The 26,364-nt window shown below is 47.2% G+C and overlaps 1 protein-coding gene across 3 annotated transcripts in view; it reads left to right on the plus strand.

The window, feature by feature from the left end:
* LOC149371891 (uncharacterized) overlaps positions 1-26,364 on the plus strand; it is a 197,149-nt gene that overhangs the window by 81,582 nt on the left and 89,203 nt on the right. For 2 of the 3 annotated variants that reach the window (XR_016286939.1, XM_089566209.1), the window contains exon 4: positions 21,967-22,082. The exons of the other annotated variant lie outside the window; for it this stretch is intronic. Coding sequence is in view for 1 of the 2 variants with exons in the window: in XM_089566209.1 (XP_089422335.1) it covers positions 21,967-22,041 (75 nt within the window). In the remaining variant the exon portion in view is untranslated. The remainder of the gene's footprint in view (positions 1-21,966; positions 22,083-26,364) is intronic. 3 annotated transcript variants of the gene reach the window in all.

Consider the following 26,364-nt stretch of genomic DNA (forward strand, 5'->3'; position numbering starts at 1 on the left):
TTGTAGACTGCCCCGAGCTGGACGAGGGCACCCAAAGCCAAACCAAGGATTGAGGAGCATAAGACGGCGGCAGACCGGGGGAAGCGGCGCGGGCGCTTTTCTGACGGTGCTGGTCGTGAGAAGTAAAGGAACGGGCCAGTTGACGGCATTCTTCGGCGTACGCAGCGGCTTGAGAGACGGTGGTCAATTCGGAAGAATCGGGGCAGTAAGGGAGTATGGTGTCCATGATGGAGGAAGGCTCGCGACCATAGAGAAGAAAATACGGGGAAAAACCAGTAGTGGCTTGCGTTGCAGAATTGTAAGCGTAGGTAACGAAAGGGAGAACTCGGTCCCAGTCTGAGTGATCGGCAGAAATGTACTTGGCCATCATATCGCCGAGGGTCCGGTTAAAGCGCTCGGTCATGCCGTTGGTCTGCGGATGGTACGAAGACGTCGTGCGGTGAACGATATGACATTCCCGAAGGAGGGCTTCCACGACGCCGGACAAGAAGACGCGACCCCGATCGCTGAGCAATTCCTTAGGCGCACCGTGACGAAGAATGATGTTCTGAAGTATGAAACCGGCTACCTCAGAGGCGGTCGCAGCTGGTAACGGTGCAGTTTCCGCATAGCGCGTGAGATGATCAATGGCGACGATGATCCAGCGGTGGCCGGCGGCAGTGAAGGGAAGAGGGCCATAAAGGTCAATTCCAACACGGTCAAATGGCCGGACGGGACACAGTAAAGGTTGCAGAGGAGCAGGTGAGTGCGGTGGTGGGTTCTTGCGACGCTGACATTCCAGGCAAGAGCGTATGTACTGGCGGACAAAACGGTACATGCCCCGCCAATAATACCGAAGGCGTAGGCGGGTAAAAGTTTTTAGCAGACCGGCATGACCGCATTGCGGGTCATCATGATAACTGGCACAAATGGCGGAGCGGAGATGCCTAGGAATCACGAGCAGCCATTTGCCACCATCGGGGAGGTAGTTCCGACGGTACAGCAGCTGGTCACGCTCGACAAAGTGATGGGCTTGATGACGGAGCGCTCGAGAAGGGAGGTGCGCTGAGCGGTTGGCTAGGAAATCTAGAAGAGAAGTAATCCAAGGATCCTTGCGCTGCTCAGAAGCCATATCAATAGAGTCAAGAGAAGGTGTGAGGCCGGAAATAGATGGTGGGCCAGGCTCAGAGGTCACAGGGGAGAGAGCGTCGGCGTCGGAGTGTTTACGGCCGGAATGATAAATGACCCGAATGTCGTAATCTTGTAAACGCAGAGCCCAACGAGCGAGGCGGCCAGATGGATCTTTGAGTGACGACAGCCAACAAAGGGCATGGTGATCGGTAATGACATCGAAAGGGTGCCCATATAAGTAAGGACGAAATTTTGTGATCGCCCAAATAATCGCCAAACATTCTTTTTCTGTGACGGAATAATTAGTCTCCGCTTTTGTGAGCGCACGGCTGGCGTAAGCAACAACGTACTCATTGAAACCGGGTTACCGCTGAGCTAGAACGGCACCGAGACCAATGCCGCTGGCGTCTGTGTGCAGTTCTGTAGGCGCGGAAGGGTCGAAATGGCGCAAGATCGGAGGAGAGGTGAGGAGCTGGCGCAGCGTTGCAAAAGCTTCGGCGCATGCAGGGGACCAAGCCGACAAGTCGTTGCTACCAGCGAGAAGTTGCGTCAGCGGGGCGATAACGGCAGCAAAATTCTTGATGAACCGGCGAAAGTAGGAGCAAAGGCCAAGAAAGCTTCTGAGTTCTTTCAGGGATGTGGGCTTCGGGAAACCAGCAACTGCGCGGAGCTTGGCAGGGTCCGGGAGTACACCATCCTTGGACACGACGTGGCCTAGGATAGTCAGCTGTCGGGCGCCGAAGCGACACTTTTTCAAGTTTAGCTGCAGTCCAGCGTCACTGAGGCAGCGAAGAACACTCTCGAGGCGAAGAAGATGGGAAGGAAAATTCTGGGAGAAGATGACAACATCGTCCAAGTAGCAGAGGCAGGTCTGCCATTTAAGCCCACGGAGGATGTTGTCCATCATACGCTCAAATTTGGCAGGCGCGTTGCAGAGACCGAAGGGCATCACAATAAATTCATACAGCCCATCAGGTGTGATGAAAGCTGTTTTCGGGCGATCGACTTCGGCCATCGGCACCTGCCAGTACCCAGAGCGCAGATCCAACGAAGAAAAGTACTCTGCTCCCTGCAGGCAATCCAGCGCGTCATCTATACGAGGCAGGGGGTAGACGTCCTTCCGAGTCATTTTGTTTAGCCGGCGGTAGTCTACGCAGAATCTAATGGAGCCGTCCCTTTTCTTCACGAGCACGACCGGAGAAGCCCACGGGCTGTGAGAGGGCTGGATCACGCCGCGGTGTAGCATGTCGTTCACCTGTTCATCAATGATGCGGCGCTCGGCGGAGGAGACGCGGTAGGGGCGTTGGCGCAAGGGTCCATGGGTGCCAGTGTCGATATGGTGGCGAACCGCTGCTGCACGACCCAACGGTGCTTGAGGGGAGTCGAAGGATGCGCGGAAGCGCTGCAGCAAAGCGATGAGCTGGGCGCGGTGGTGAGGTGGTAGAGCGGCATCGACAGAATGGGAAAACATATCCGAGGAGGACGGGTCGGCGATGTCAGCGGGAGGAGTGAGGGCGTTGATGTCATGGGCGGCAGGCTCATCAAGGACAGGAGAAGCGTCGTCGAGATCGATGACATCAACTGTGCCAAGCGATTCTCCCCGAAGTAAAGTGGTGGGGAAAGGCAACGGGTTCGCGACGTACAGGGCACCACAACCACCAGAAAGTGTGAGCACGGCATGAGGGAGCATCACAGATTTTCGGTGCGCACAAAGAGGAGAGGGTGAATAAAGGACAGTAGCGTCAGAGAGGGCAGCACAAGTCAGCGTCACGAGAAAAGATGAGAAAGCTGGCACGTCGACGTCGTCAGCGGCGAGAATAGGCGCGGCGGTAACAGGGGAGGCGTCCAGAAGAGCATCACACAGCGGCGACAAATTAATTTCAGCACGTGCACAGTCAATGATGGCGTGATGCGCGGACAGAAAGTCCCACCCGAGGATGATGTCATGAGAGGAGCGGGTGAGAACGAAGAACTCAATGGTGTAGGAGAGGCCATGGATGACGAGGCGGGCAGTGCACGCTGCCAGAGGGCGAATGGGGTCAGCGCTGGCGGTGCGAAGCGAAAGGTCCGAAAGCGGCGTCATCACTTTTTTTAGTCTGCGGCACAAGTTGCGACTAATGATGGACACGGCAGCACCAGTGTCAATGAGCGCGTCAACAGTAACACCTTCAACGATCACTTCAATAACATTCGTAGGAGCGGTGATAGGGCTTGAGACGGTCGTCGACGGCGCAGTTCTTGCCTCCGGAACTGCGGCGCCTAGTTTTCCGCTTGGAGGGGTGGTGACCGGCGGCGCATAGGAGAGAGCGAACGGCGTCGAGGAGACGGCGACCGATGGCTGCGGTTGTAGGAGTCGGAGCTGGACGGGGAGGGATTCGGAGGAGGCAGAGCAGAAGAGACAGGTACGGAAGGCAACGGAACGTCGTACGTCGGCGGGCGCCCGTAGTCGTGAGAACCGGATCCGCGCGTGCGGCACCAGCGGGCCACGTGACCAGGGAGACCGCAAGCATAGCATATCGGGCGGTTATCTTGGGTACGCCACGGATTCATAGGGCGGGGACCGGTTCGAGGCAGAGGATGGTGAGTGAGTGGCAGTGCAGGGGCGAGCTGCCGCTGAGGTTACACGGTGACAGGTGGCGAATAAGCAGGCACAACTGGCTGAGGTCGTGGCCGGGCGAGTGCTTCTGCATAGGTCAGCGGTGCAGTGACCAGAGGGGGTGGATTAGTGGGCGGCAGGACCTCAGCTACCTGCTCCTGGATGACACGCTGAATAGATGGCGACAGCGATGGCGTTGGGGTGGATTGGCAGGTAACGAGCGATAATTGACGAGCGACTTCCTCCCGCACAAACTGCTTGATGTGCTGAAGAAGTGCCGGCTGATCGTGGGCAGGACTGCCTGCTGCCAAGCTCGAAATGGTGTCGTCCGAGCAATTGGTACGGCGGGTGACATGTCGCTGTTTGCGAAGCTCGTCGTAACTCTGACACAAAGACACCACGTCGGAAACGGTTTGGGGATCTTTGGACAACAACATTTGAAACGCATCGTCCTCAATCCCTTTCAGAATGTGTCGGATTTTGTCTGCTTCGCTCATAGATGGATTGAGCCGCTTACACAAATCAACGACGTCCTCGATATAGCTCGTGAAGTTCTCGCCGTTCTGCTGGGCACGACTGCGCAACCGTTGTTCAGCACGAAGTTTTCGGACAGCGGGGCGGCCGAAGACGTCAGTCAGGCTGGTTTTTAGAACCGCCCAGCTAGTAAAATCCGCTTCGTGGTTGCGGAACCACAAATTGGCGACATCGGTCAAGTAGAAGATGACATTCGTGAGCTTTACGACGTCATCCCACTTGTTGTAAGCACTCACGCGTTCGTAGGAGGCCAGCCAATCTTCTACATCGGTGTCGTCAGTGCCGCTGAAAATCGCAGGGTCGCGCTGACGGACGGCACCGGAACAGATGACAGCTGTGGGGACAGGTTGGGCCGAAGTTTCGGTTGTCGTGGTAGAGCCTGGTAGCCTGGGCATCGTGGCGTAGCTCCAGGAGAAGAGCAAGCAGCACCTCCACCAAGTGTAATGGGACGACTCGCACAATTAGTGTGAACGGCCGGTCTTTGTTCAAGCGGTGCTGTTCAGCAGGCCAGCGTTCGCAAGCGCGCTCCCGAGCTTCGTCAGCTTCGTCTTCGTCTCTTTCGTCGGCGCTAGCCGCTGGGGCAGCAAACCCCAACTCTCTTTATTACACCACTATTAATAAAGCTGGGGGTATGAATTGCTAGGCTGAGAAATGTTTCCATAGTATTTGGAATTTGTAGTTTATTTGATATAGCGCAATGCATTTTCAATGGTTTAAACGAATCCCCTAGCACGGATTTTTTAAGCTCCACTGTTGATGCAGCTGGTTTCTTTAAAACATTAGCATTGGATTGTAACCATGGTGACATTCACGCTATCGCTTCCACTACCACGCCTAGCATTTTTTTAATCTGATGTTCTTCACGCCAACTGGCTTCTGAGTACTTGACTACCTGTAAATGAACTTGTAACTTTTTCTGACGCTCTTCGTTTATTCCTGAAGTAGTTACCGGTTGCCTCTACGTTGTCGTCTGCTAAAAAGTGCAAGCGTTGTGCGCTTGGAAAAGCCGAGAAGTTATTTCCCCAGCGCTTTGTTTAACAGACAGCTGAGTTTGAACATTCTTCGTTAAAGGCTAGAAAAAAACAAAAACAAAGAATAAAGGGGCTAAAAATGTTTATTACGCAAATTATACCTTGCTAATCTCTGTTGTTTAGACGATTTTTTACTTAACGGTTGTAAGTAACAACATTTCGTCAAACTGTCAATACGAAAGAACCTTGCGATGGGGCCGTGCCTCAAGAGACCGGCCTAATGTATGACTCGCAGCACCCTCGAAATCTGTGGCGCACTTCTTTGAGTGTCGACTGCCTTTAAAATGCACGACGCATTAAAAATTGCTATCGAAAATGGTGTTGTAAATATCGCATCGAAAGTACCGATATATCGTACTTTCGTACGGTATACATCGATATACCGAATGTCGTACCGAAAGCGCCGGAGTATCGAAAATAGAAAGTACGAAATCGAAAGAGTACCGAAAGTACTCTGACACTTTATTTTTTGGCAAGAAATACCTAATGCTGGTCCACAAAAGGTATCCAAAGATAGTATCGGACATAAATTCATTTTTGAGACTGCCCATGCCTGAGAAGAAGGCAGTTGCAAAATGCGCAGTTCCCACGGGAGCCATCTCGAAGCGTTCGTTTAATTATCGCTTCGGACGCTGGACAGAGCCAGAAGCTTCAACTGTGCATTAGCTGAACATGGGACAAGACACCCAAACTGCTTCTATGCCGGGGAACCGATCAACGGTGAAACTGTGTTCTCAGGGATGCGAAAGGAGCGATCCTAGTGCAACAGAGAGCACGAAGGATGCGATCGCTTAAGGAGATAATAATTAACCGGAGAAACATAATCTGAAAATGGTTTGATTGCCCACCCTCGTCTGTGCCTCCTGAAATTCTCGGCGTATGTAATTTAATTTAAGAGTTACTTGTTTGCCCTTATTTAAAGCCAACGTTACAGTTTAACGCTGTGCGTTTCGATTGGAATACATAATCTACAATCAAGGTTAAATCTTCGCACAGTCCGCGCTCCTTTAAACTAGCCAGCGTTAAGCCTTGTGTCATGCACAATTTTTCTAATCTTTCTCGGCCGGAGACAACAGAAAGTTAGCGACTGGATTTTTTAACGCCTCATTTCAAGCTTTATTTTTTCCGTCTTTACAACTGATCGCTGCCGCCTGTAACATCCGGTTCATATCGGAGATGCAATATCTACCGCCATCTGGGGCACCGAAACAATGACCAGCCAATAACAAATCAATGTTAAAATTAAGAAACTACTAATATACGTTGATGCTCCAATAGGAGGCAAGAGACAACGCATAGTTACAGCAACTGGTAACTTTAATTCAGTCGTGCGTTGTGAATAAAGCAGCTTCACCTTCACTTCGGACTTTTCCGTGTGAACCGACCTAGTCTCTGTGAGTAATTTATTCCAGAATCCTTTACGCACTAACGCCCGTTTAACTCGTGATAAAATGCGGTCATTTCGTGCCCAGCTATCACCACCAAGCTCGGCTGGGCACTTCGTTAATTCCAGCGCCATGGCCCGTCGCAAATTAACAGCTCAGCCGCCGGTGCAGCCGGCCGATTGGTTCACAGGATACCCGGAACCGAACCCGCATGCACGCACGCAGTCGCTTTCCCGCGAGCTGAACGAACGCGCACACAGAGAAGCGGCCCTGCAGAGTGGGCCCATTGTTACAGAGGAATCGAGGAGAGAATGCTTCCCGGAGCTCAGTGACAGCGATCGGTCGAGGGATAGAGTGAGCGGGCAGAGGAGGTAAAGGGTGCAAAATATTTGGCAGAGGCGAACTTGACGGGTACTGTTCACGGTGGTTGTGCCGTTTGCTGGGGGCGCTTTGCCGCACTCGTTCATCGGCCTGTACCCCGCGGAACCGACAGCTCGCTTAATCAGTATTTTCGGGCATCGATTGTTCTGCCCTCTTTTCTGTATTGTTCCCCTTTTCCTCCTTGCTTCCCTCTCAGGAAGGCAGGCGCTCTGCAGCTATCGATCACTTCAAACACGGGAAAACATTCGGACTCTGTCTGCCGGTCGATTTGTCTTTATAGGCTGCTAATCCCCGGTTGTTGTTTCGTTCTTTGCTTTTCTGCTTTTATCCTTTCCTCTATATCGAAGTACATGCACCAACTTCTGTTCTACCTAATCGAGGTCCCATAACACGTATGCAATACTTAATGTACTTGCAACATTGAAACGGACACCGGTCTTTTCTGAGAATGACTACTTCGGCTGATGTTCATCCTTAAAGACAACAAACCAGAACTTCTGCGCGACTATTGTTTATCATACAAGCCCGTTCACTTAATGATGTCTGGATGTCTGAATTGAGATCGCGATTTGTTTATTCAGAAGAAATGTAGACATTCCACAATGGTGGCTAAGTGTTTGGAGCATCCGCCTTGTATGCGGGAGATGCAGGGTACCTGCCGATGATCCAATGGACACAAGCTTTCTCCTGGCCTGGTGCTCGGCTTCTTCTGGGTGATATGCTTTGAAAATCAGCCTCAGACCCTATCTTGTGTAGACGAAAAAATACTTGCACCCTGGCGCTTTTTGTCCAAAGCTGCCCTTGCCCCATTAAAACTCATCATCATCATCAATAAATGTATACATAAACTACAGCAAAAACAGCTGTCTGATGCCAAGTCCTGCTTCTAAAACAGCAATGAAACAACGTTGAAAGGAAAGAATGCAGCCCGTATAGAGCATGATAATCTGAAATCTTTTCCGAGCAACTCACCAAAACTGGACGATTTAATCTTAACGGAATCGGGTATTTTTTCCCTCATACTTGAAATAGATCCTAAAAAATCTAGTGGCCCTGACAACATACCAAATCCGTTTTTCAGGCGTTACGCGGAATGAATGTCAAAGTTCTTGCTACTAATTTTTGCAAAATCATTGCTAACAGGCGAAGTTCCGGAGAAATGGAAAATTGCTAAAGTTGTTCCTATACATAAATCAGGTGCCCCAACAATGCATCAAATTACCGACCAATCTCCCTTACTTGTACGGCGTGCAAAATCCTCGAACATCTAATTCTCAAGCACATTGTATCATTGTTGAAGAAAATAACTTAATTGTTCCTAACCAGCATGGATTTAGGAAAGGTTTGTCTACGACCACTCAACTGATTGAGACAGTACACGACCTAGCGCTAACAATGGATAACAATGGCCAGACCGATATCATATTTTTAGACCTGTCCAAAGCGTTCGATCGAGTTTCCCATCCTAAGCTCCTCCAGAAACTTATCCATTACCTCGGGGACAACATGATCACCAAATGGTTGCAAAGTTATCTTACAGGTAGACGGCAATATGTACATTACAAAGCACATTCTTCGAACTGCGGCGATGTGTTGTCTGGCGTCCCACAGGGTGCCGTTCTAGCACCAATCCTATTTCTTCTTTTTATCAATGATCTGCACGATAGCACTGACGTAACAATAAGAATGTTTGCAGACGACTGCATCATCTACAAAGAAATAACCTGCCGTGACGACCAGACAACTTTAAACAGTGTGCTTGACAACAAAACACAATGGTGTCAAGCATGGCAGATGGGAATTAACGTAGAAAAAACGGTTTGTATGACAGTGACGAATAAGAAAGTACCCATGAACTTCCCATATTATCTACAAGGACAGATGCTAAGGAACGTTCAAGAGTATAAATACCTAGGCATCATAATTTCGTCAGACATAAAATGGAACAAACAGGGAATATATATCGCTAATAAAGCAATGGCAGCTCTCTACTCGCTCAAGCGCTCGCTTAGATCTGCATCAGTCGATACTAAGCGCCTAGCATACACCTCACTTGTCCGCTCTATACTGGAGTATGGAATAAGATGTTGGTTCCCCTTCCGCAAAGAAAACGTAGTAAAACTGGAGCGTGTTCAAAGGAAAGCGGTTAGATTCATTTTTAACAAGTAGCGCCGTCATGACTCACCTACAGAACTATTAAGGCAAGCCAACCTTCCTACCATACAAAGTCGAGCCAGACTACTGCGCCTCAAGTTTCTTTTCCTTCTTTTTAATGGCTGCATGAAAATCGATACAAGTAAGTACTTACTGGAATCAAATACACGTAGTACCAGAACAAAACATGCTAAACATTTAACTGAATACAGATTTCACAACGACATATTCCGATACTCATTTTCCCCACAAGCGATCCGTGAGTGGAACAGCTTGGCTAGCGATGCTGTCAATTGCGCATCTCTCGAAGCTTTCATCGCTTACATATCAAGCAATGCTGTATAGTTAAGACCGGGACGCATGCGCGCTATGTTGCTTCTTGATTTGGTTGTTTGTATGTTTGTTTGATATTTGTCAAAAGATGATGCGTCTTATCATTTGCTTCTTGAATATGTACTGACTTTTTAGCTTTTTCTCTCTATTTTCTTGTGCTAAATATTCTAACCTATCATTTACTCCTCTTTATGGCCATTTTTAGCGTTTGTATAAGCGAAGATAGAATGCATATCTACTGCCTCATCAGTTCATATTGCTTTTGGCTGTGCCTACTTGAAGTTTGTTGCTTTCAATGTGTAAATGTGAGGCTAGCAGTATGTTCAAATAAATAAATAAATAAATAAATAAACAAACAAATAAATAAATAAATAAATAAATAAATAAATAAATAAATAAATAAATAAATAAATAAATAAATAAATAAATAAATAAATAAATAAATAAATAAATAAATAAATAAATAAATAAATAAATACACGCAACAGTTACGTAACTGTCACTGCGCGCTATAGTATAGAGTCCTCCCACGTTATAACAGACTCCCAACAAGCCTGCGAGACTTTCTTAATGGCAGGCTTCCCTCAAGAGCAACACAGCTACTTGGCAATCTCAGCCAAACACAGACTAACATGGACACCTCGTCACGAAGGACTAGCTGGAAATGAGGTAGCCAACGATCTAGCCCGAGATTTAACCCACCGGGCGGATCCTCATCCCTACCCCACGCCCATGCCTAGCACCTATGGTGACAGATTAGAACATATTCGGCTGGAGCGCAGAAAATACCCACCCCCTCACATAAAACTAGACTCCTCCGCAGCCATAGACTGGAGGAAAATTCAGACCAACACTTTCCCTAACTTGTTCATCCTACACAAGATTAGCCCCACTCAATATCAGAATACATGCCCTTGGTGTGGAGCTTGCCCTACGCTCTACCACATATCGTGGGAATGCACAACGAAACCAAAACACTTAACTGTATCCAACCCGACATATGAGCAGTGGGAGGTGGCCCTGATCAGCGAGACCCTGGATCAGCAACTTAAGTTGGTTCAGCAAGTCCGTCAGTCAGCTAAAGCCAGTGGCGCCTTGGACTAGGGGTGCCACCCAAGTCGCTCGAGCAACCTTCCTCATTTTAAATAAAAGTTTTTTTTCTCTCTCTCTCTCTCTATAGTATATCTACGCTATTTACGCAGTGCCTGCCAAACGAATAAATTTGTAGTGCACAGGGGAGCCTAGAAAGAATAGCAAGGCCGCCCGTTCTGCTGCAGAGAACGCGCTCTAGAAATGAAAAGTTAAGCTGAGAGCTATTAAACGTATGAATAAAATTTAAATTTCTTAAGCCTTGCAATTACCTTTCATAATTCTGCTGCCCCAATGACCACTTCAACAGCCCTTCACTATAGTATACATTTTAGAAGCTAGCTGGTGTAAAAAAAAGGCAGTGTAGAGGGTAATGGCTTCTCGAGCCCCGCAAACATTACCACCTGATGATGTAGGGTAAGCATCGCGTACAACAAAAGATAAGCACGCATGTCCAACCCATATTCTCTGCGAGTAAAGATGACTTCAAACCCTGGGTTCTAACAATACGGTGCTGTAATATAGCACTTAGTAAGTAACTGAAACAAAATCTGTGTCTTTGACATGTGCTTCCACAAGTTTAGTGTCTGCCCGCTATTTTTTTTTTCAAGGATATTTCCCGTTACAAAATACTTCCTTTGTCTAAGTACTCAGAATGCCAATTAATTCAGTACTGCCCAGAATTTCTCACAGTCGATAAAAACCATGGCGGACTGAAACAGTCCTGTATTAAAAGCCTTCGCGTTCGCACTGATCGAGGCATCTGTGGGGGCATTTGGCCCCGCACTTTTCACGGCGGCAGGTTGAGGTTGCGGCGAAAGGTTGAAGTACAGGATAAAGTTGATTACTTTTTTATACACAGGACATGACCACATAGATTATCGCATCATCAGGCACAATGAGCAAAATCTAAGATAAAGTAATGACAGGCTCCCAAGCGACTATTGTGGGTGTGCAAAGAGAAACCAGAGCTTGTCCTTAGCTAGCAATACCACTCCTTAGTCAAATAATTTCTCCGTTTGACCTAATTCAACTTATTCGACCAGCTTCATTCCTTCAAGAGAGCTGGGAAGCAAAAGAAAGAAAAGTGACGCTTGTTTTACTCATGCCGCTATACAGGGTGTTTCATCTAATACTTTACACAATTTTTAAAAATGAACTTTTTCAGTTAGAGGAACGCTTTTATCGGCATAATATTATCAGTAGTAAAGTACATCAGAACACAGCTAAGTCGTGCTAACTAGCAGTGTGGTTAACTAATATTGAATAGTTAACTTTTGAGCTATTGCTGTTAAGCTCCTTAATTACTGAGAGGCGTGTAGCCCACCGCAAGTAGATCCATATCAGTTTTTAAAATTTCGAAAAGGAGATTACCCTCGGCGCTGTGGCCTAGCAAATTTTAATTATTTTGACGAGTCCCGTGCACTGGAGATGTTGCTTAGCCGAGGGTAACTGTGTTTTCGAAATTTAGAAAAACTGCTATGGATATATCTTACGGTGAGTTACACACCTCTCAGTAATTAAGAACTACAACTGTAATAGTTAAAAAGTTCTATTCAGTGTTAGTTAAACAGACTGTTAGTTGGCCCGTCCTAACTATACTCTGATGTACTTCACCCCTGACAATGCTGGGACAAAAAAAAAAAGCCCTGTTTTAACTCAGAAAGCCTATTTCTAAAATTTGTGTAAAGTCCCAGGTGAAACACTCTGGATAAAAACTTTTTAAAGCAATGGCGAAAGGGAACAAGGGGAGGTTGTAGATTCCTTAGAAATATTTCAACAAGCCCAAGTTTCCGTGGCTTTTTAGACTCAGTAAACAGCGATTGTTTCCTGTGTCAACTGCTTTGGCACGGTTCGGAGACGCGCCAAAGTTTCCAAGCCGACAACTTTGCCTGCTCTTGACTGGAGACGGGAAACCCGCGGCAGCTTTGATCATAGGAAAACGTCTACACGGAAGTCGACTTTACGCCCAAGCGCACGCAGTAAATAAGTAGCAAGGACTAGTGCGGGCCCACACAGCCTTTATGCTACACCGTTCTCTACCCGCACTGTCCGTGTTTGAGACTCCTGTTTGCTAGGAGAAATAGGAGGGGTTCAAAACTTTTGACTCGTTCCAAGCTGCATGCTCAGTTTCATTGGCACTGCGGACTCTCCACAAGAAAGCGTCTTGTTATTCCCCCAGCATAGCTGAAAGTTTCGCTTAACATGCGATTCGAAAACCAGATGCGAAAACTTGCGAAGAGAGAAAACAGCTCCCCGCCTCTTTGTTTTTATCTAATTACACTCGGTTCATCATACCGTTTTGCACTGGCAACCCGTCACTGTCGTGTCGCGATGCGAGTGATGCATCGAGCTCTAAAGACGCTGAAACGCGGGCTATGTAAGCACCCTATCTCCACGAGCGCCTTTCTATGCCGGCAGAGTTGACAGCCGGGGACAATAATCTACGGCACACCTCGGTGGTGAGAGCGGTAGACGGAGCGTTACGGGACAGAGAACATTCTCTTATCAGAGCGACATCACTTTCTAGTGGGCTTTTCCTCTCCTTCTTTTCTTCGTCTTCGATCATTGTTGTCTGGTCTCAGCAGCCAGTCTCTGAACAGACTGACCTTTCGGTTTCAGTCTGTTCAGGAGCTTCGCTGTGACGACCAGGTAGGTTCGAACCCACAAAGCGTGAAATAGTCGGCCAGCGCACTTCGATGCATGATGCAATGCTTCGAGACTGCTAGCGCAGAGCTCATTGCGCATCTTCTGCGTAACATATTTTTCTCAGTTTAGAATCCGCGAACTGGAGTAAACTCATTCCACAACACTGCAGTTGACCAGGGGCTTAATGAGTGTTAATACAGCCTAATCTACTAAACGCAGCTCCTAATCTTTTACCTGCGCTGTTTAAAAAAAAAAAAAGAGAGGTCGTTTTCGCTTGCTGCGTGCAAATACTCAATTTTCCAAACTGAATCGAATGCGAACACTACAGGTTTGCCACTGAAGCAAATATGAATCGGATACTGAGAAAATCTAGTCAGTTATGAATCGAATATTCACACGAATATTCGCGACTAGTGAAAATATTTCCAGAAGACGAACAATATTGGAAAACAGTGTAGTGCGTCTGCAGCACGGCATGGCGCTGTAACTTATTTTGTTATAGCTCTAGATATCAAAGTCATTAACTATATGACTACCATGTGACAATTTTAAGATAATCGCCTTTTGCTGCTGATGACGAGGAATAATGTAGAGCCCCAACTTAGCAGATCAGAGGGTCGAGAGCTACGTACCAGGTGACACCTCCGAGGTCGGGTATCAAAGCATGGCTTGCAAGACTTGCCTGAGCATCTCCAAATGTTCGATGCAATGCATGAGTAATCTTAGCGTCTCTACACGGATGAGCCGAGTCGCAAAACTGAATGCTCCATGCCGCTGAGACCGATCACGGCAGCTTGCTGTGCGACGTCAGAGAGAGCCTGTTTTCGAAACAGTCGTCCAAGAAAACCACGGAGTCCATTATTCGAAATCGTACTGTTATTCGATAACTTTTCAAGAATCTGGGAGCAAAGTCGGTTTGTTTGAAATAATTATGAACGTGCACTATTCGATTCGTTCAGTGAATTGAATAGGATGATATTCGACGCGCTATTAAAAAGTGTTGAATATTTGTATGAAATTAGGCTTTCACGTATGCGTCCTCATGTTTAGTATGAGCTTTCTCTGTGTTTTCCTGCTTGTCAATCGATCAATAATTTCACAGTGCTTATCCCAGCGCAGATTGTCGCTTGATTATCATGGTGTATACCAGAATGCAAGCCATACCCAACAATTCTAGGCAAAAGCATTTTCGAGCTAGAAAGAGTTTAGGAGCGAAGTTTTTTCGTATACTGTAAGATTTGACTATAACAATCAATATATTCGCAGATCTCCTGTCTACAGTCTTGCATTCTTTTTTTTTCTATTAATGTTTTTGATATCGTCAATAGCGGTCCCCATTGGTTTTCTGTGGCAGTCTTAACTGCTAGATGCAAGCCATAAAAACACTACAAAGCAAGATTTTGCTGCATATCGGAAGAATGAATCAGTATCTTCAACGTTTGCATGTCAGTACCTTTGTGGTTTCCAACATTTAAAATTTTATCCTAAGAATGTTGGACATTACATGAGTTGCATCGATCTACCATTGCCCTGTAGTAAAAAAAAAGAGAGCAGACTGCGAACCACGCATATGTAATGCATAATGTTCCACTGTCTACTCTCTGCCCGAGATTCCCGTAGCGCTAAATGCGCTCGCTCTCTTTGAAGGAATCGATATGAATATCAAAATATGGGAAAAGTCCAAGGATGACTAGAGTTCAGCTTTCTTAGATACTGTTAGGAACATATTAACGGAAACGCTCTAATCTTCCGACGGGTTGGAAAATTTTGCTTTTAATGTTTGTCCTGCGCTCGCAACGAGTAGTTAAGACTGCCAAAGGAATCCAATAAGAGGCGTTTTTGAAAATAATCAGCTGAAAACTACAAGCGTCATGAAGGAAGACTTGCTAGTATATTGATTGTTATGATGGAAATTTCGAATAAGCGAAAGAAATTGTGTCCATAAACAACGTTCCGTCGAAAAAATTAGCTTGTCCAAATTTTCTGGGCATGTGTTTTATTTTAAGCTATCAACTTATAGAAATAAAGCACACGTGCAAGTCATACCAAATAAACCAATGCCAGCTGCCTCCCCCATTGCACCGATTGGCGTCCATGTAGTGACGTGGCCCAAAGCTTTTTCATATGCTGCTGAATGAATTTCATGTAGGCGATCGCCGCAATTCGCATGCATTTTATCTAGAAGAACTCAACATTTGGCCATGTTGACAACGATGGAAGCTGAATAAAGCATAAAGCACGCAGCATCATGCATGGTACTTATAAAGCATGCTGTACTGTTGCATTTTATACTGTCAGAAATAAAAATGTTTAATAAAGTTCAACCTCGTAATAACGAACTCGAAGGGGCTGCGCGATTTCTTCGTTATAGCCGTTCCCTCGTTATAGCGGCACTCGACCTCGGTTGTGATTGTCGCAGGCCGACTAGTTTACCTGCCACAGTTTACAACACGGAGGAAAACGTATACGGGCACAGGGCACCAAAAATGACCACCGAGCTCTACCACGTGACAGAATATCTGGACGCTAACTGATCACGTCAACCTTACCAATGCATGCACGTGTCATCCTCAGCAGCCATTGGCTTCAGAGGATAGTTTTCGGGCCTTGGAGGAATAATGCCGTAGAGAACAGGGAGAGAACTACTTGGAATATTTAACTGAGCCTTCAAGATGAGGAAAAGAGAGAGCGCTGGCAATTTCTTGGTGAGCGCCAACTTTGTCTGGGTTTGCCCCACAGCTCACGAGCATGTAGGCAAGCGCACTTGTTTGCTTTGCTGAAGTGTCTTGAGGAAATGCGCAGGCTAGACCGAATGCTTTGATGAGGCCGCCTTCTGGTCTATGGAAATTGTTTCGTGCTTTCTTTTCGCGCTGCTTGGCCCTGAAACCAGCAGAAGCTCGACACTGTCATGCGCGCTGTCAAACCATCTTAACCATGCGACCATGCCTCGAGAACAAAAACTAAATGGTTTTGTTTAGTTTGGTTTATGAGGGGTTTAGCTTTTCAAAGTGACTCAGGCTATGAGGGACGCCGTACTGAAGGACTCTGGAAATTTCGACCACTTCGGGTTCTTTAACGTGCACTGACATCGCACAGTACGCGGGCCTCTAGAATTTCACCTACATCGAAATTAGACCGCCGCAGCCGGGATCGAACTCGCTTCTTTCGTGTCAGCAGCCGAGCGCTATAACCATTGAGCTACCGAGGCGACCTAAAAACTGAGTGGTACATGGATCGACAGAACAAGAGCGCTCTCGCAGTGTGACGTGTGCAGCGAGGTGGTTGAAGAACAGGGGAACTTCAGCGACGTTGGAAACTGTCGACGGGCACGTCTTAACGGCCCGGATACTCAACGCGTAAGAGAGTTCGTGCAGATACACCCTGGGGCAGGAACTCGGACAATGAGCATCCATGCTTTTGACTGCTATTTGGAACTTTACTTTCCTTTTTTTTCATGGCGCTTTATCATACGTTTATTGTTTCTTTCCTGAAAAATAAAAAGAAGCACGTTCAAGGCGCACAATCGAAATAGTCTCGGCAAGAAGTTACGAACGGCTATCAGCACAATTTTTTTATGCGTTTGAGTGTATTATGCCAAACGAAAATTCTCGCTCTTGATTACCGAAAACTAATCCTGTAGGAAGTTCCTGCGCCGACTGCTTAACAACTTTAGCGTTGCCTTGTGTATGGTGGTAAACAAACTGCAGAATCTGATTTTATAAATTGTGCGCGTATGTGTAGAAAGCCAGGTCTTCAAATATGCCGGGTATTAAGTAGTAGCTTTCTACGTCACGCTTTTTATCATTGCCGAAAACATTAAAAAAAATCAAACAACCGCAGGCGTGGCACCCGATCACTCTGCTTAACGCAGATTACAAGATCATGGCGTCTCTGCTGGCCAAAAGGTTGAACAAGGTTGTAGCGGTGCTCGTAAGCCCTGCGCAGACCTGCAGCTGCCCGGACCTGCAGCTGCCCGGACGCTCGGTTTTCTCTTCTCTCGCACTAACGCGTGACTTGTTCACGTTCACTTCAAGAACAGGAATACCGGGTTGTGTTGTCTCACCCGATCAGGCGAAAGCCTTTGATCGTGCCGAGCACAGCTACCTTTTCGGCGTCCTCGGGGTTTTCGGCTTTCCGCCGGAGTTCGTGGAGCGTCTAGAACAGCTGTACTCTGGCCTTACAGCTCGTTTGTTGTTTAATGGCTCATTGAGCGACACCTCTAGCATAGAACGCGGCATTAGACAGGGCAATCTCCTGTCGCCAATGTTTATGTTTACACCCGCTCCTGCGTCGCATAGCAGCTAGTCCATCGGTGCGCGGTTTCCCTTTGCCGGGCCAAGGTCAGGTGAAGGTGTCCGCGCACGATGACGACGTGTCCCTGTTTTTGCGGGACGAGGACAGTTACGTAGCGCTCTTACGGTTTTTTTTCGAATTACAACGAGCTGTCCGATGCCCTGCTTAACAGGGGCAAGAGCCAAGCCGTGCGCTTCGGGGCTTTTTCGTCACACCTGCTTGGCGATGTATAGTGGGTGTCGGCGGTTAAGGTCCTAGGAGTAGTGTTCCTCTCCTCAGGGGAGGTAGCCCGCGAAACGTGGAACGAGTTGAGAGCGACCGCAGAGCAGCGTCTGGCAGTAGCAGCGCGTTTTCGCCTGTTGCTGTCGGAGCGAGCATTTACCATCAAATCTTCGGTGTGCGGGAAGCTCTATTACATCGATCGCGTCGCATGCCCGCGGCGCACTTTAACGCGTCGCTTGGCCACACTTTGTGGCAGTTTTTCCTGGGCAGGAAAGACGGAAAACGTCGCTCGCGCGCTCTGGCACCTTCCCACGCGCATGGGCGGGTTTAGCCTACCCAACCTGCGCACAATGTGCAGCGTGCTCGCTCTCCGAGGTGTCCACGACCTGGTCAACGCCCCTGACTACCCAGGGAGAGGTCTTCTTGCCTACGTCCTCGGGACGTCGCGGCGCCACTTTTTTGGTCACCTTGTAGATCCTTCAGCCGAACAGCAGCCGGGGTTCTTCCGGCATGTCTGCCGGACGGCCGAGTCTCTCACCGGTACCCTGCCCGAGGTCGACGTCTCTCAGACGCAGGCCTGCCGCATTTGCGAGCTCCTTGCCACCCAGGAGGTTACAATTAATTAGCTAGAGCGGAGCAGGCGGGTGCGGTGGCGAGATTTGACGCCTCACACGCTTCCACCGCACGTCCGCGACTTCGGCTGCCTGCGAGGCTGGAGGGACTTGCCTACGGGAGTCCGCGTCGCAGCGTGGGGCATCGCACCCTCTTCGCGGTGTCCGCAGTGCGGCGAGACCGAGACTTTCGAGCACGCCATGTTTGAGTGGGTAATGGCAAGAACGTTTTGGCGACTTATGTCACGTATGTTTTTGTTTCTCTCGACGTCCGCACAAGGCCGCGCGATACGCTTGTGCGGCTATTATTGTGTGTAGGCGCCTTTGTTTTGTGGCGCCACAGAGGCGCCGCTTCCTTACAGGGCCGACCTCAGCGGGCCATGTTCCCGATGCTGCAGCGAGTGCGAGCACTCCTGTACCAGCAGGCGTGCTTAGACAGAGTTACGCTGCCGGAAGAAGAGTTCCTGCGCCGGTGGAACACCCGCTTCATCTTCGCGAGCAGGGGCCGTGTGACGGTGCGACTTCTGCCATATTGAGTGTCGCGCGTCAGATTAGTGCGCGATGTTTGTGCGCGGAATCGGTGGGTGGTCTTCCTACCACGTGCTTGCCCCGCCCGTACGGACCCTCTTGGACTCTTGTACTTTGGACACTTTGTGTTTTGGACACTTACGTTGCTTGTGATTGTATGTGTGCGCATCGGGCGACATCTTTCGCCGTAATGTGTTTTCTGTTTTGTAGAGGGACGGCTGTGCCTTTTATGCTCCTCGGTCCAAATAAACTTCTCTTCAGAAACCGTAACTAATATTACCCAGCTGGCATGATTGCAATACAAAACAAAACATTCGAAGCCCAGACAGATAGTTTATTCTTCACACCAAAGTCCTTTGAAAGAGAACTCCATCCTTAAAAGCAAACCTATACCAAAATAATTAGACTCCATTGCGATTCTGAAGAGCAGACAATTTGCTTCTCGAAGTGGTGATGCGAGAACGAGCAACACTAAGCACAACAAGAAGAGAAGAAAGGAGGGACTTTGACTATGTCACTTAAAATCCCCCTCCCCCCCACTTTCCCCGCCTTCGAGATTTCATCGGAAGCTTATTTCTTCCATCGTACTGCGTATGGCGAGTTGCTTCCTGTTAAACTCGCATTCATTATCGTTAATCAAGAGTTGTCTGTCGCCAAGGACTTTTTCCACCAAAGAAAGAAAAGCTACATACAGTTATTCTCTCCAGAGCGTTGTAAATATCCCCCGTGTGCGGCGTCGTTCAAACCGGAAATATTTGCTAGAGTGGGCTGGGAAACCGAAAGAAACGTCGCCGCATCGAGTAAAATTGTAAGCAAAACCGTATGGAGGAAAATAATGATAATTTTATCAAAGCGTGCACGATGGCTTTGTCTCGAAGGAGCGTGGGTGATTAGTGGTCTAAAAATGAGATTTTACTGAGAACTACTTCTCTTCGCCAGGCTCCTACGGTGTATTAATGGCTTCAACATATTTAAGCCTCACAAGATGTTGTTATTGTTCTTCTTACCATCGACAACGCACCGATAATACCAAAATAAGTAGCTTACTATGAAGTCACTCAAAAAGGCAGCGACTGTCTTGATACACAGCTTACTATGTGTCAGAGATTTGGCCCCAAAAGCGAAAAAAACTAAGCAGTTGTAATGTTTCTAATGAGTGAGTGATATCGCGCGTAAGGAAAGTAATTCTTTTGAGCTGCCAGTCTAATTGCTTTCTTAGGCGATGGGCTGCACAGTCCACGAACTGGTTCGTTTCAGCTGCAGGCAACAAATTTGTCATTCTTATACAATCAAAACAAAAGCAATTGGATCAGGCTCACGCCGAGGAGGCGAGATGCTTGTGATCATAAGTTTGGGACCCATTGATTCTTGGTGCATAGTCCGCCACAAATGCAGGTGCTCTGATCTGCTATCTGATCTACCTGTTTACTATATGTGACACCGATTTCTATACAAATATATGTTTGGTCTTCCATGCAAGAGCGCCCAAGCTCAGTCACTCTTTAAGCGAGACCACTGCGCACCTAGCTGTCAAACATAATTGCAACGCTTGACCTGTGTTCTCAAAGGCGGAGAGTGATCAGCGCAATCACTTAATCAGTGACTCAGGGGGAGCAATTACCGACTGGAAACTGCAACACTAATCCCGCCTGTAAGTTCCCACAATCACCTGCTTTTCAAAGGTAGTTAAGCTCGGCTTGTGGCTGACTGCCAGAGCCGATACATTGTACAGCAACAAATATCGATGTGGCAGCCGAATCACTGCTTACTGAGGAGCCAATCTCCTTAAATGAGATTATGCTGTCTTTTTGCTGCGGTAAAATAAAGTGATCGCAGTAGTTCGTAGCTCTTTTGTTAGCGTGTGGAAGCTCGAATATCTTAACTGATGCAATAATTTAATAACTCGAAACAGTGTGCAAGTAAACTAACGAGGGCCATTAAAGGTTCACCTTAGTCAACTAAGAAAACCCCTGTGTCTCGTGCCATTATCCATTAGACGCTGCCGAATGCTTACACAAATTGCGATTTGCAGGATGCTTGGTTTCGTTTGGTTTATGGGGGTTTAACGTCCCAGAGCGACTCAGGCTATGAAGGACGCCGTAGTGAAGGGCTTCGGAAATTTTTACCACCTAGGGTTCTTTAACATGCACTGACATCGCACAGCACACGGGCTTCTAGCATTTCGCTTCCATCGAATTTCGGCCGCCGCGGCCGGAATCGAACCCGCGTTTTCCGGGTCAGCAGCCGAACGCCGTAACCACTGAGCCACCGCGGCGGGGGTAATTTGCAGGATGCAGAAAGCTCGAGTGCACTGTAGGTAGAACATGAGTTCGCTTAATCTGCGTCATTGACCGCATGGTTTCCGCGTGCATGACTGCTCGTTAGCGGTAAGATTAGCTCCCGCGTTATTCATTCAACCAGACAAAACCTAGCAGCTTGCTCAAGCCCACCTTTCAAGCCTCTAGCCTTCACCACCATTCGTTGCACGTGTGAATTGGAACAACCGTGCTTCGACGCTGAGCAAATACTGGCTGCGTTGACTCACTGGCTATGGCCTTCGGATACTGATCCCGACACCCCGGAATCGAGTGCCGGTCACCTCAACCGCATTCTGATCAAGGCGAAATACAAAGGTCTACCGTGTGCTGTGTAGTGCTGGGGAAGGTTAGAAAATCCCAGATGGCTGCAATTAATCGCGAGCCCATCATTTCGACGACTGTACTGAGTACGCTTCGCTCATTTAACTACACAAATTATTATTTTTTACTGGTTTGAAGACAGGAATTCGTTTTTTGCGTAATGGTGGGTCTCGTCCTTTACAATGCTAAAAAAAAAGAGCCCGTCTCTTTTTAGAACCAACTGCACCTGAAGAGAAGCATGGGCATTGCGACATCCTTCCTCAACTTTCCTTACATAGATGAGAAACTGACAATTTCTTTTTTCGTTGACAAAACGAAGGAGGTAACGTGAACACAAGGCAAGACGCGAATGCTCGATCAGCATTGAAGGCTGCTTCCGGACCGCCTGCCATGCTTTTTTGTCTTGTGCAGCAGCAATTCAGAATGGAACATAATGGCTGCCCAGGATTAGAGGACTGCAATATACGGAAAGCTTGTCTTGGCTGAAAGAACAAGGAAGAAAGCGCGACAAGTGATTGCTGGCATGGGTAAGTAAATGTTATGAGAAAAGTAGGTGCATGGTTACTAGCGTAGCAAGGGCTAAGCCAGTCTCTTTATGAGCCCTAAACAGCTGCGCCCATCCGCTATTCTTGAATTGGTTGCGTAGTACTTTAACGTAACAAACTAGTTGCGCTTGTATTCCCGAAGCGTTTTCACACTTATATCTTTTTATTTTTTTATGCACCAGCTATTCAGTAGTAGTAGCAGTTGTCGTGACCATTCAACTCCCAAGGTCTCGTGACCAGCATGACCTATGTCTCGCGCTGCGCGCTAACTTCGTTGTCATGAGATGGAGCGCGAGGTCGTAGCATGACAGCTCCAGACACCTTTAATCATCTCTGAAGATAACACCCTCGAATAACTGCGTGAAGCAGCGTCATGAACACCTGTGTAGTAGCTGCCACAGCAGTTATAACAAAGCGGTCAGAGACGACATGTCACATAAGTGGCGTTGCGGCCGCACCGTAGATGCAGCCGAGGCGGCGCGTCATGCTCCCAGCGCTTCACGTATGCTCGAAGTAAGAGCCACGACTGTGCCTGGGGTGGAACAGAAAAAGAACGCTTTTGTTTGTTTCCTCGATTTGTGTTCCGTTTTATTTGTTCTGAGTTTCTATTATGTTGATGGGGGCCGACTAGACAAAACCATCGTGCTGTTGCAAGATACTCTATCTGGACCAAGACATTTCCCACACCATAAAGAACTCGTTACAAGCCTCCCAAAAGGAAAATACAAACATCGCATACACATGCGTGCAAGCAACATTCAAAGCAAACGCAGTAATTGCAGAAGCATCATCTGGACCAGCTAACGCTGCTAAACCGCATGAACACAGATGTAATAGCTATTAGGCGCTCCTATACGCCAATCGTCAATATGACAAGTGCTTCACATAGAAAAACGCACATATTTTCAATGATTAGAAATAGTCCAAACTTCTCTTAGAGAGATATCTAACAAAATTCAACTCATTAATATAAGGCTCGCCGAGCGCATTCATGTTTCAAGAAAAGAAAAAGCTGCTGTGACCTGCGATGTGACAGATGGTTGCCTAGCAGTTTTTCAAGGGGAAAAATTAATCTCGAAAATAATCATGAGAAATAGTATTTGCGTGTGGCGATATGTAATGAATTCGATGTACCGAAACAAACATTGAAAATGACGAAACGGGTGATGAAGTTCTCTCGGGAGTCTCAGTTTCGGTGCTGCTGAAATATATTTCGGTGCACTGAGCTTGACATAAAGCAATCGTCATGAAGGTAGCCTAATTAATATAGAACACGGTCTGAAGCTGTGGAAATTAAATGCAAAAGCGAAGCGTAATCAACGTCTCAGGTTAAGCGGAAATTGAACTTTCGCTTTGACCTCTCCGCTTGTATTTCCGAAATGACATTTTCGTACCCTATGATTTCTGCGAGCTCAGTCGAGCTTGTGTCAAGCTTTGTAAAGAAATTGTTTTGCCTTTTTTGAAGAGTAAATATAATGGTTTTGCAAGCGCTGTACGGCGTCCGCTGTAATGAAAAATGAACAATGTTATTCGCAAGCGCATTTAAGCACATTGCCTTACTTGGCTACTCAAAGTATTTGTTCTCCTATATAATATTCGTAATCCAGGCACTGTGCAACAAAATACCAAGAAAAAATTGCCTAAACTATATATATTTGTTTTGCCGATGCGTTCATTAAACGAGTTTTGCCATTGTTTCCTAACCAATCTCGGTTCATTACGCTAAGAATTCATACACTGGAAGGCCCGAGATAAGAAAATTTTCAAGGCGTGATCACTTTTGCTTTCGGCTAAGAGGCGTGTTGTGATATAATCAAATGGAGAAGTTAACAAAATGTATCCCTTCCAGCTTCGAGATATTTTAAAAACTACTAATAAGCGCTAGTGACCAGCTCTAAGAAAGTCGTTTCAGTAGCTTTGATCTTTCCGATGAGCAGCCTAGCAGCGCTAAAAAGGCAGGAAGTAGAATAAGTTAGAAATTTCGGCGTCCTGCATGGTAGCTCGCAGCTCGGCTCCAGGACTTTGATAAAGCGAGAAGCCTTAAAAAACGTCAGTGGGAAACTTGGGCGAGCTTCGTGTTCTAATTGACGTTGCAGCTTAAGGCAGCTTAAGGGAAGGCGAAACAACAAATGAATTCTTGAAATGTGAGGGTATCTTACTAGGCGGAATAGAGCATGTTTGTGAGTAACGAAGAATAGAATACAAGGCAGTGGAACCCATGGCTGCCGTCTTGAAACACCCCGGCGCTCGTTTCACTTCTCGAAACAAACTTCGTCATCCTCTAATGAAGATTGTCACAACACCTAATTAAATATTACCCTCAAACCCACTTGAGGGTGCGGCCTCATGCGGCCAGAAAAGTCTGCTTGCCCGGTTCAGCAACACCACTCTCTCGAGTACGCCTCATATCTTGAATTTTTTTTTCATCGCCTTGATTAGCTTATAATAGTTACATCACAGTGAAATTCGTTGCGAGTGGAAGTATGCTTTAAAACATCTACTTCAACGCCAGGTCTTTTTTTCAGTTGCAGTTAATTCAAAGACCTCGAAGCTGTATTCAAAGTTGCGGCAAGGAAAGGATCATGCGTTGCGAAAGAGGCTGTGCAGTTTCCACGGCGTGGTTTAGCAATGACAGATGAGTATAATTTGATGAAAAATTCGCACATTGTGCTGAAAATTAGTGCAGTGCGTTCAATCACATGTTGCTGACGTGAGGAGCAGCCTCTTGTGCCGCATTGGGCGCGCGCATGAAGCTGATACTTCCCTCTTTCCCACTGAACAATTACTAAAAACGGAAATATAGTATTTTTACGGTGTAGATGTTGCTTTTATATGCTTTTTTTATTTTCCCAAGGAGTTCCTCGTGTCTCAGGAGCCAGATTCGAAAGAAGAGAAGACATTTTTTTTTTAGCGAAAACGCACAGTCTCGGTGAGAATTCCGCTCTTGCTCAAGCTGAGGTCAAACATGTCCTCGGAGATGAACATTATGTTCACAGCGCTTGCGGTCGATGAAGGATGACTGCACTCAATTGATCAAGTCTTGCTATCAGCGGTTGCAATTGCCGCTGCTGTCCTAGAAACCTTCAGGTAGCATGGACGCAGAGGCGAGAGTATTCGCTTCTCTTGTACCCCACGTGGTTACTCAGAAAAGTTCAGCTTTTCTTTTCTGGGATTGGTGTATAAAACGTTCACAGCTCCTTCTTCACTTGAAGATGAGGTTTTGGCAAGGAATCCTTCGCCACAAATAATCATGCGTTGGAATCATGGAAAGTGCGGCGCTTGGGTCGAGCCTCCATTGTATCTCGTAACTGTAACCAGGGGTTGTGTGTTGTAACGACTCGTTTCAAAATTTATATTAAAGCGAAAGCCTTTAATGGCTGATGCTCGCGGTGCCCGTCCGTACGCTGGAATAGTGCCAGCTGTGGCCTCTCCTTCTCGCAGCGGCGCAACCTCCTCCCCTCCTTAGCAACCGGCGCGCCGGGGGGGGGGGGCGCAGCTGTGCATAGCAACCGTGACATCACACAGTAGCGGTAGAACGAGCGCGCGTCGGCGGTGGCAGCTGCACCGCCGCTCCTTCGCCAGTCGTCTCGTTGCAGTCGAGTGAGTGAGACGCATGGCTCCGAAGCGGCCCAGTGATTCCGCGCCAAGCGGTTCAGGGAAGCCGCAGTGGGTTGACCACAAGGCTTTCGCCAAGCACACTTCCTAATTTCCAAAGTGTCTTCGGTAATTTTTTTGTCTCTCTTGTCACTGGTTCGACCCGTATTCTGTGTCATTGCAGGCGATTGACACCACTAGTCTGGCTCTCTTTCATACCCCATAAACCACAGTTGCTATTAGTAGAGAAGCAACTAATTGAATCGGGGAAATAAATATCCAAAATGTAACCTTTGGCAAAAATTATATCGTTATTCGCTTAGATGGAACTAGAAAACTAATTAGGAATTTAGGAGTCAGTATGAGGAGATCTGTTGAGTGAGGAATAAAACAATTTCTATTCGCCACAGGCCCTCCATTCGTCATTTGTTTAAAGGTTTGTGCAAAAACTGTGAACGGAAAGCTTTCGCAAGATTAACAAAACAGTTGGAGAAACGAAGCTTCGTGGCTGCATGCAGTAAGGAAATATAGCTTATCAGCTCTAGTCACATTTATTTTGTGCTGTATAGTTTGAGTATTCTTTTAATGCAAGAAGAAAGGCATGCTGCAGAATGCGATTGCAAATGTTTCGCAGTTTTTTTAGCTCTACAAAGAACTTTTATTTTCCACT

The sequence above is a fragment of the Amblyomma mixtum genome, chromosome 1, assembly GCF_055824585.1.
Source record: "Amblyomma mixtum isolate Tamu chromosome 1, ASM5582458v1, whole genome shotgun sequence".
NCBI lineage: Eukaryota > Metazoa > Arthropoda > Arachnida > Ixodida > Ixodidae > Amblyomma > Amblyomma mixtum.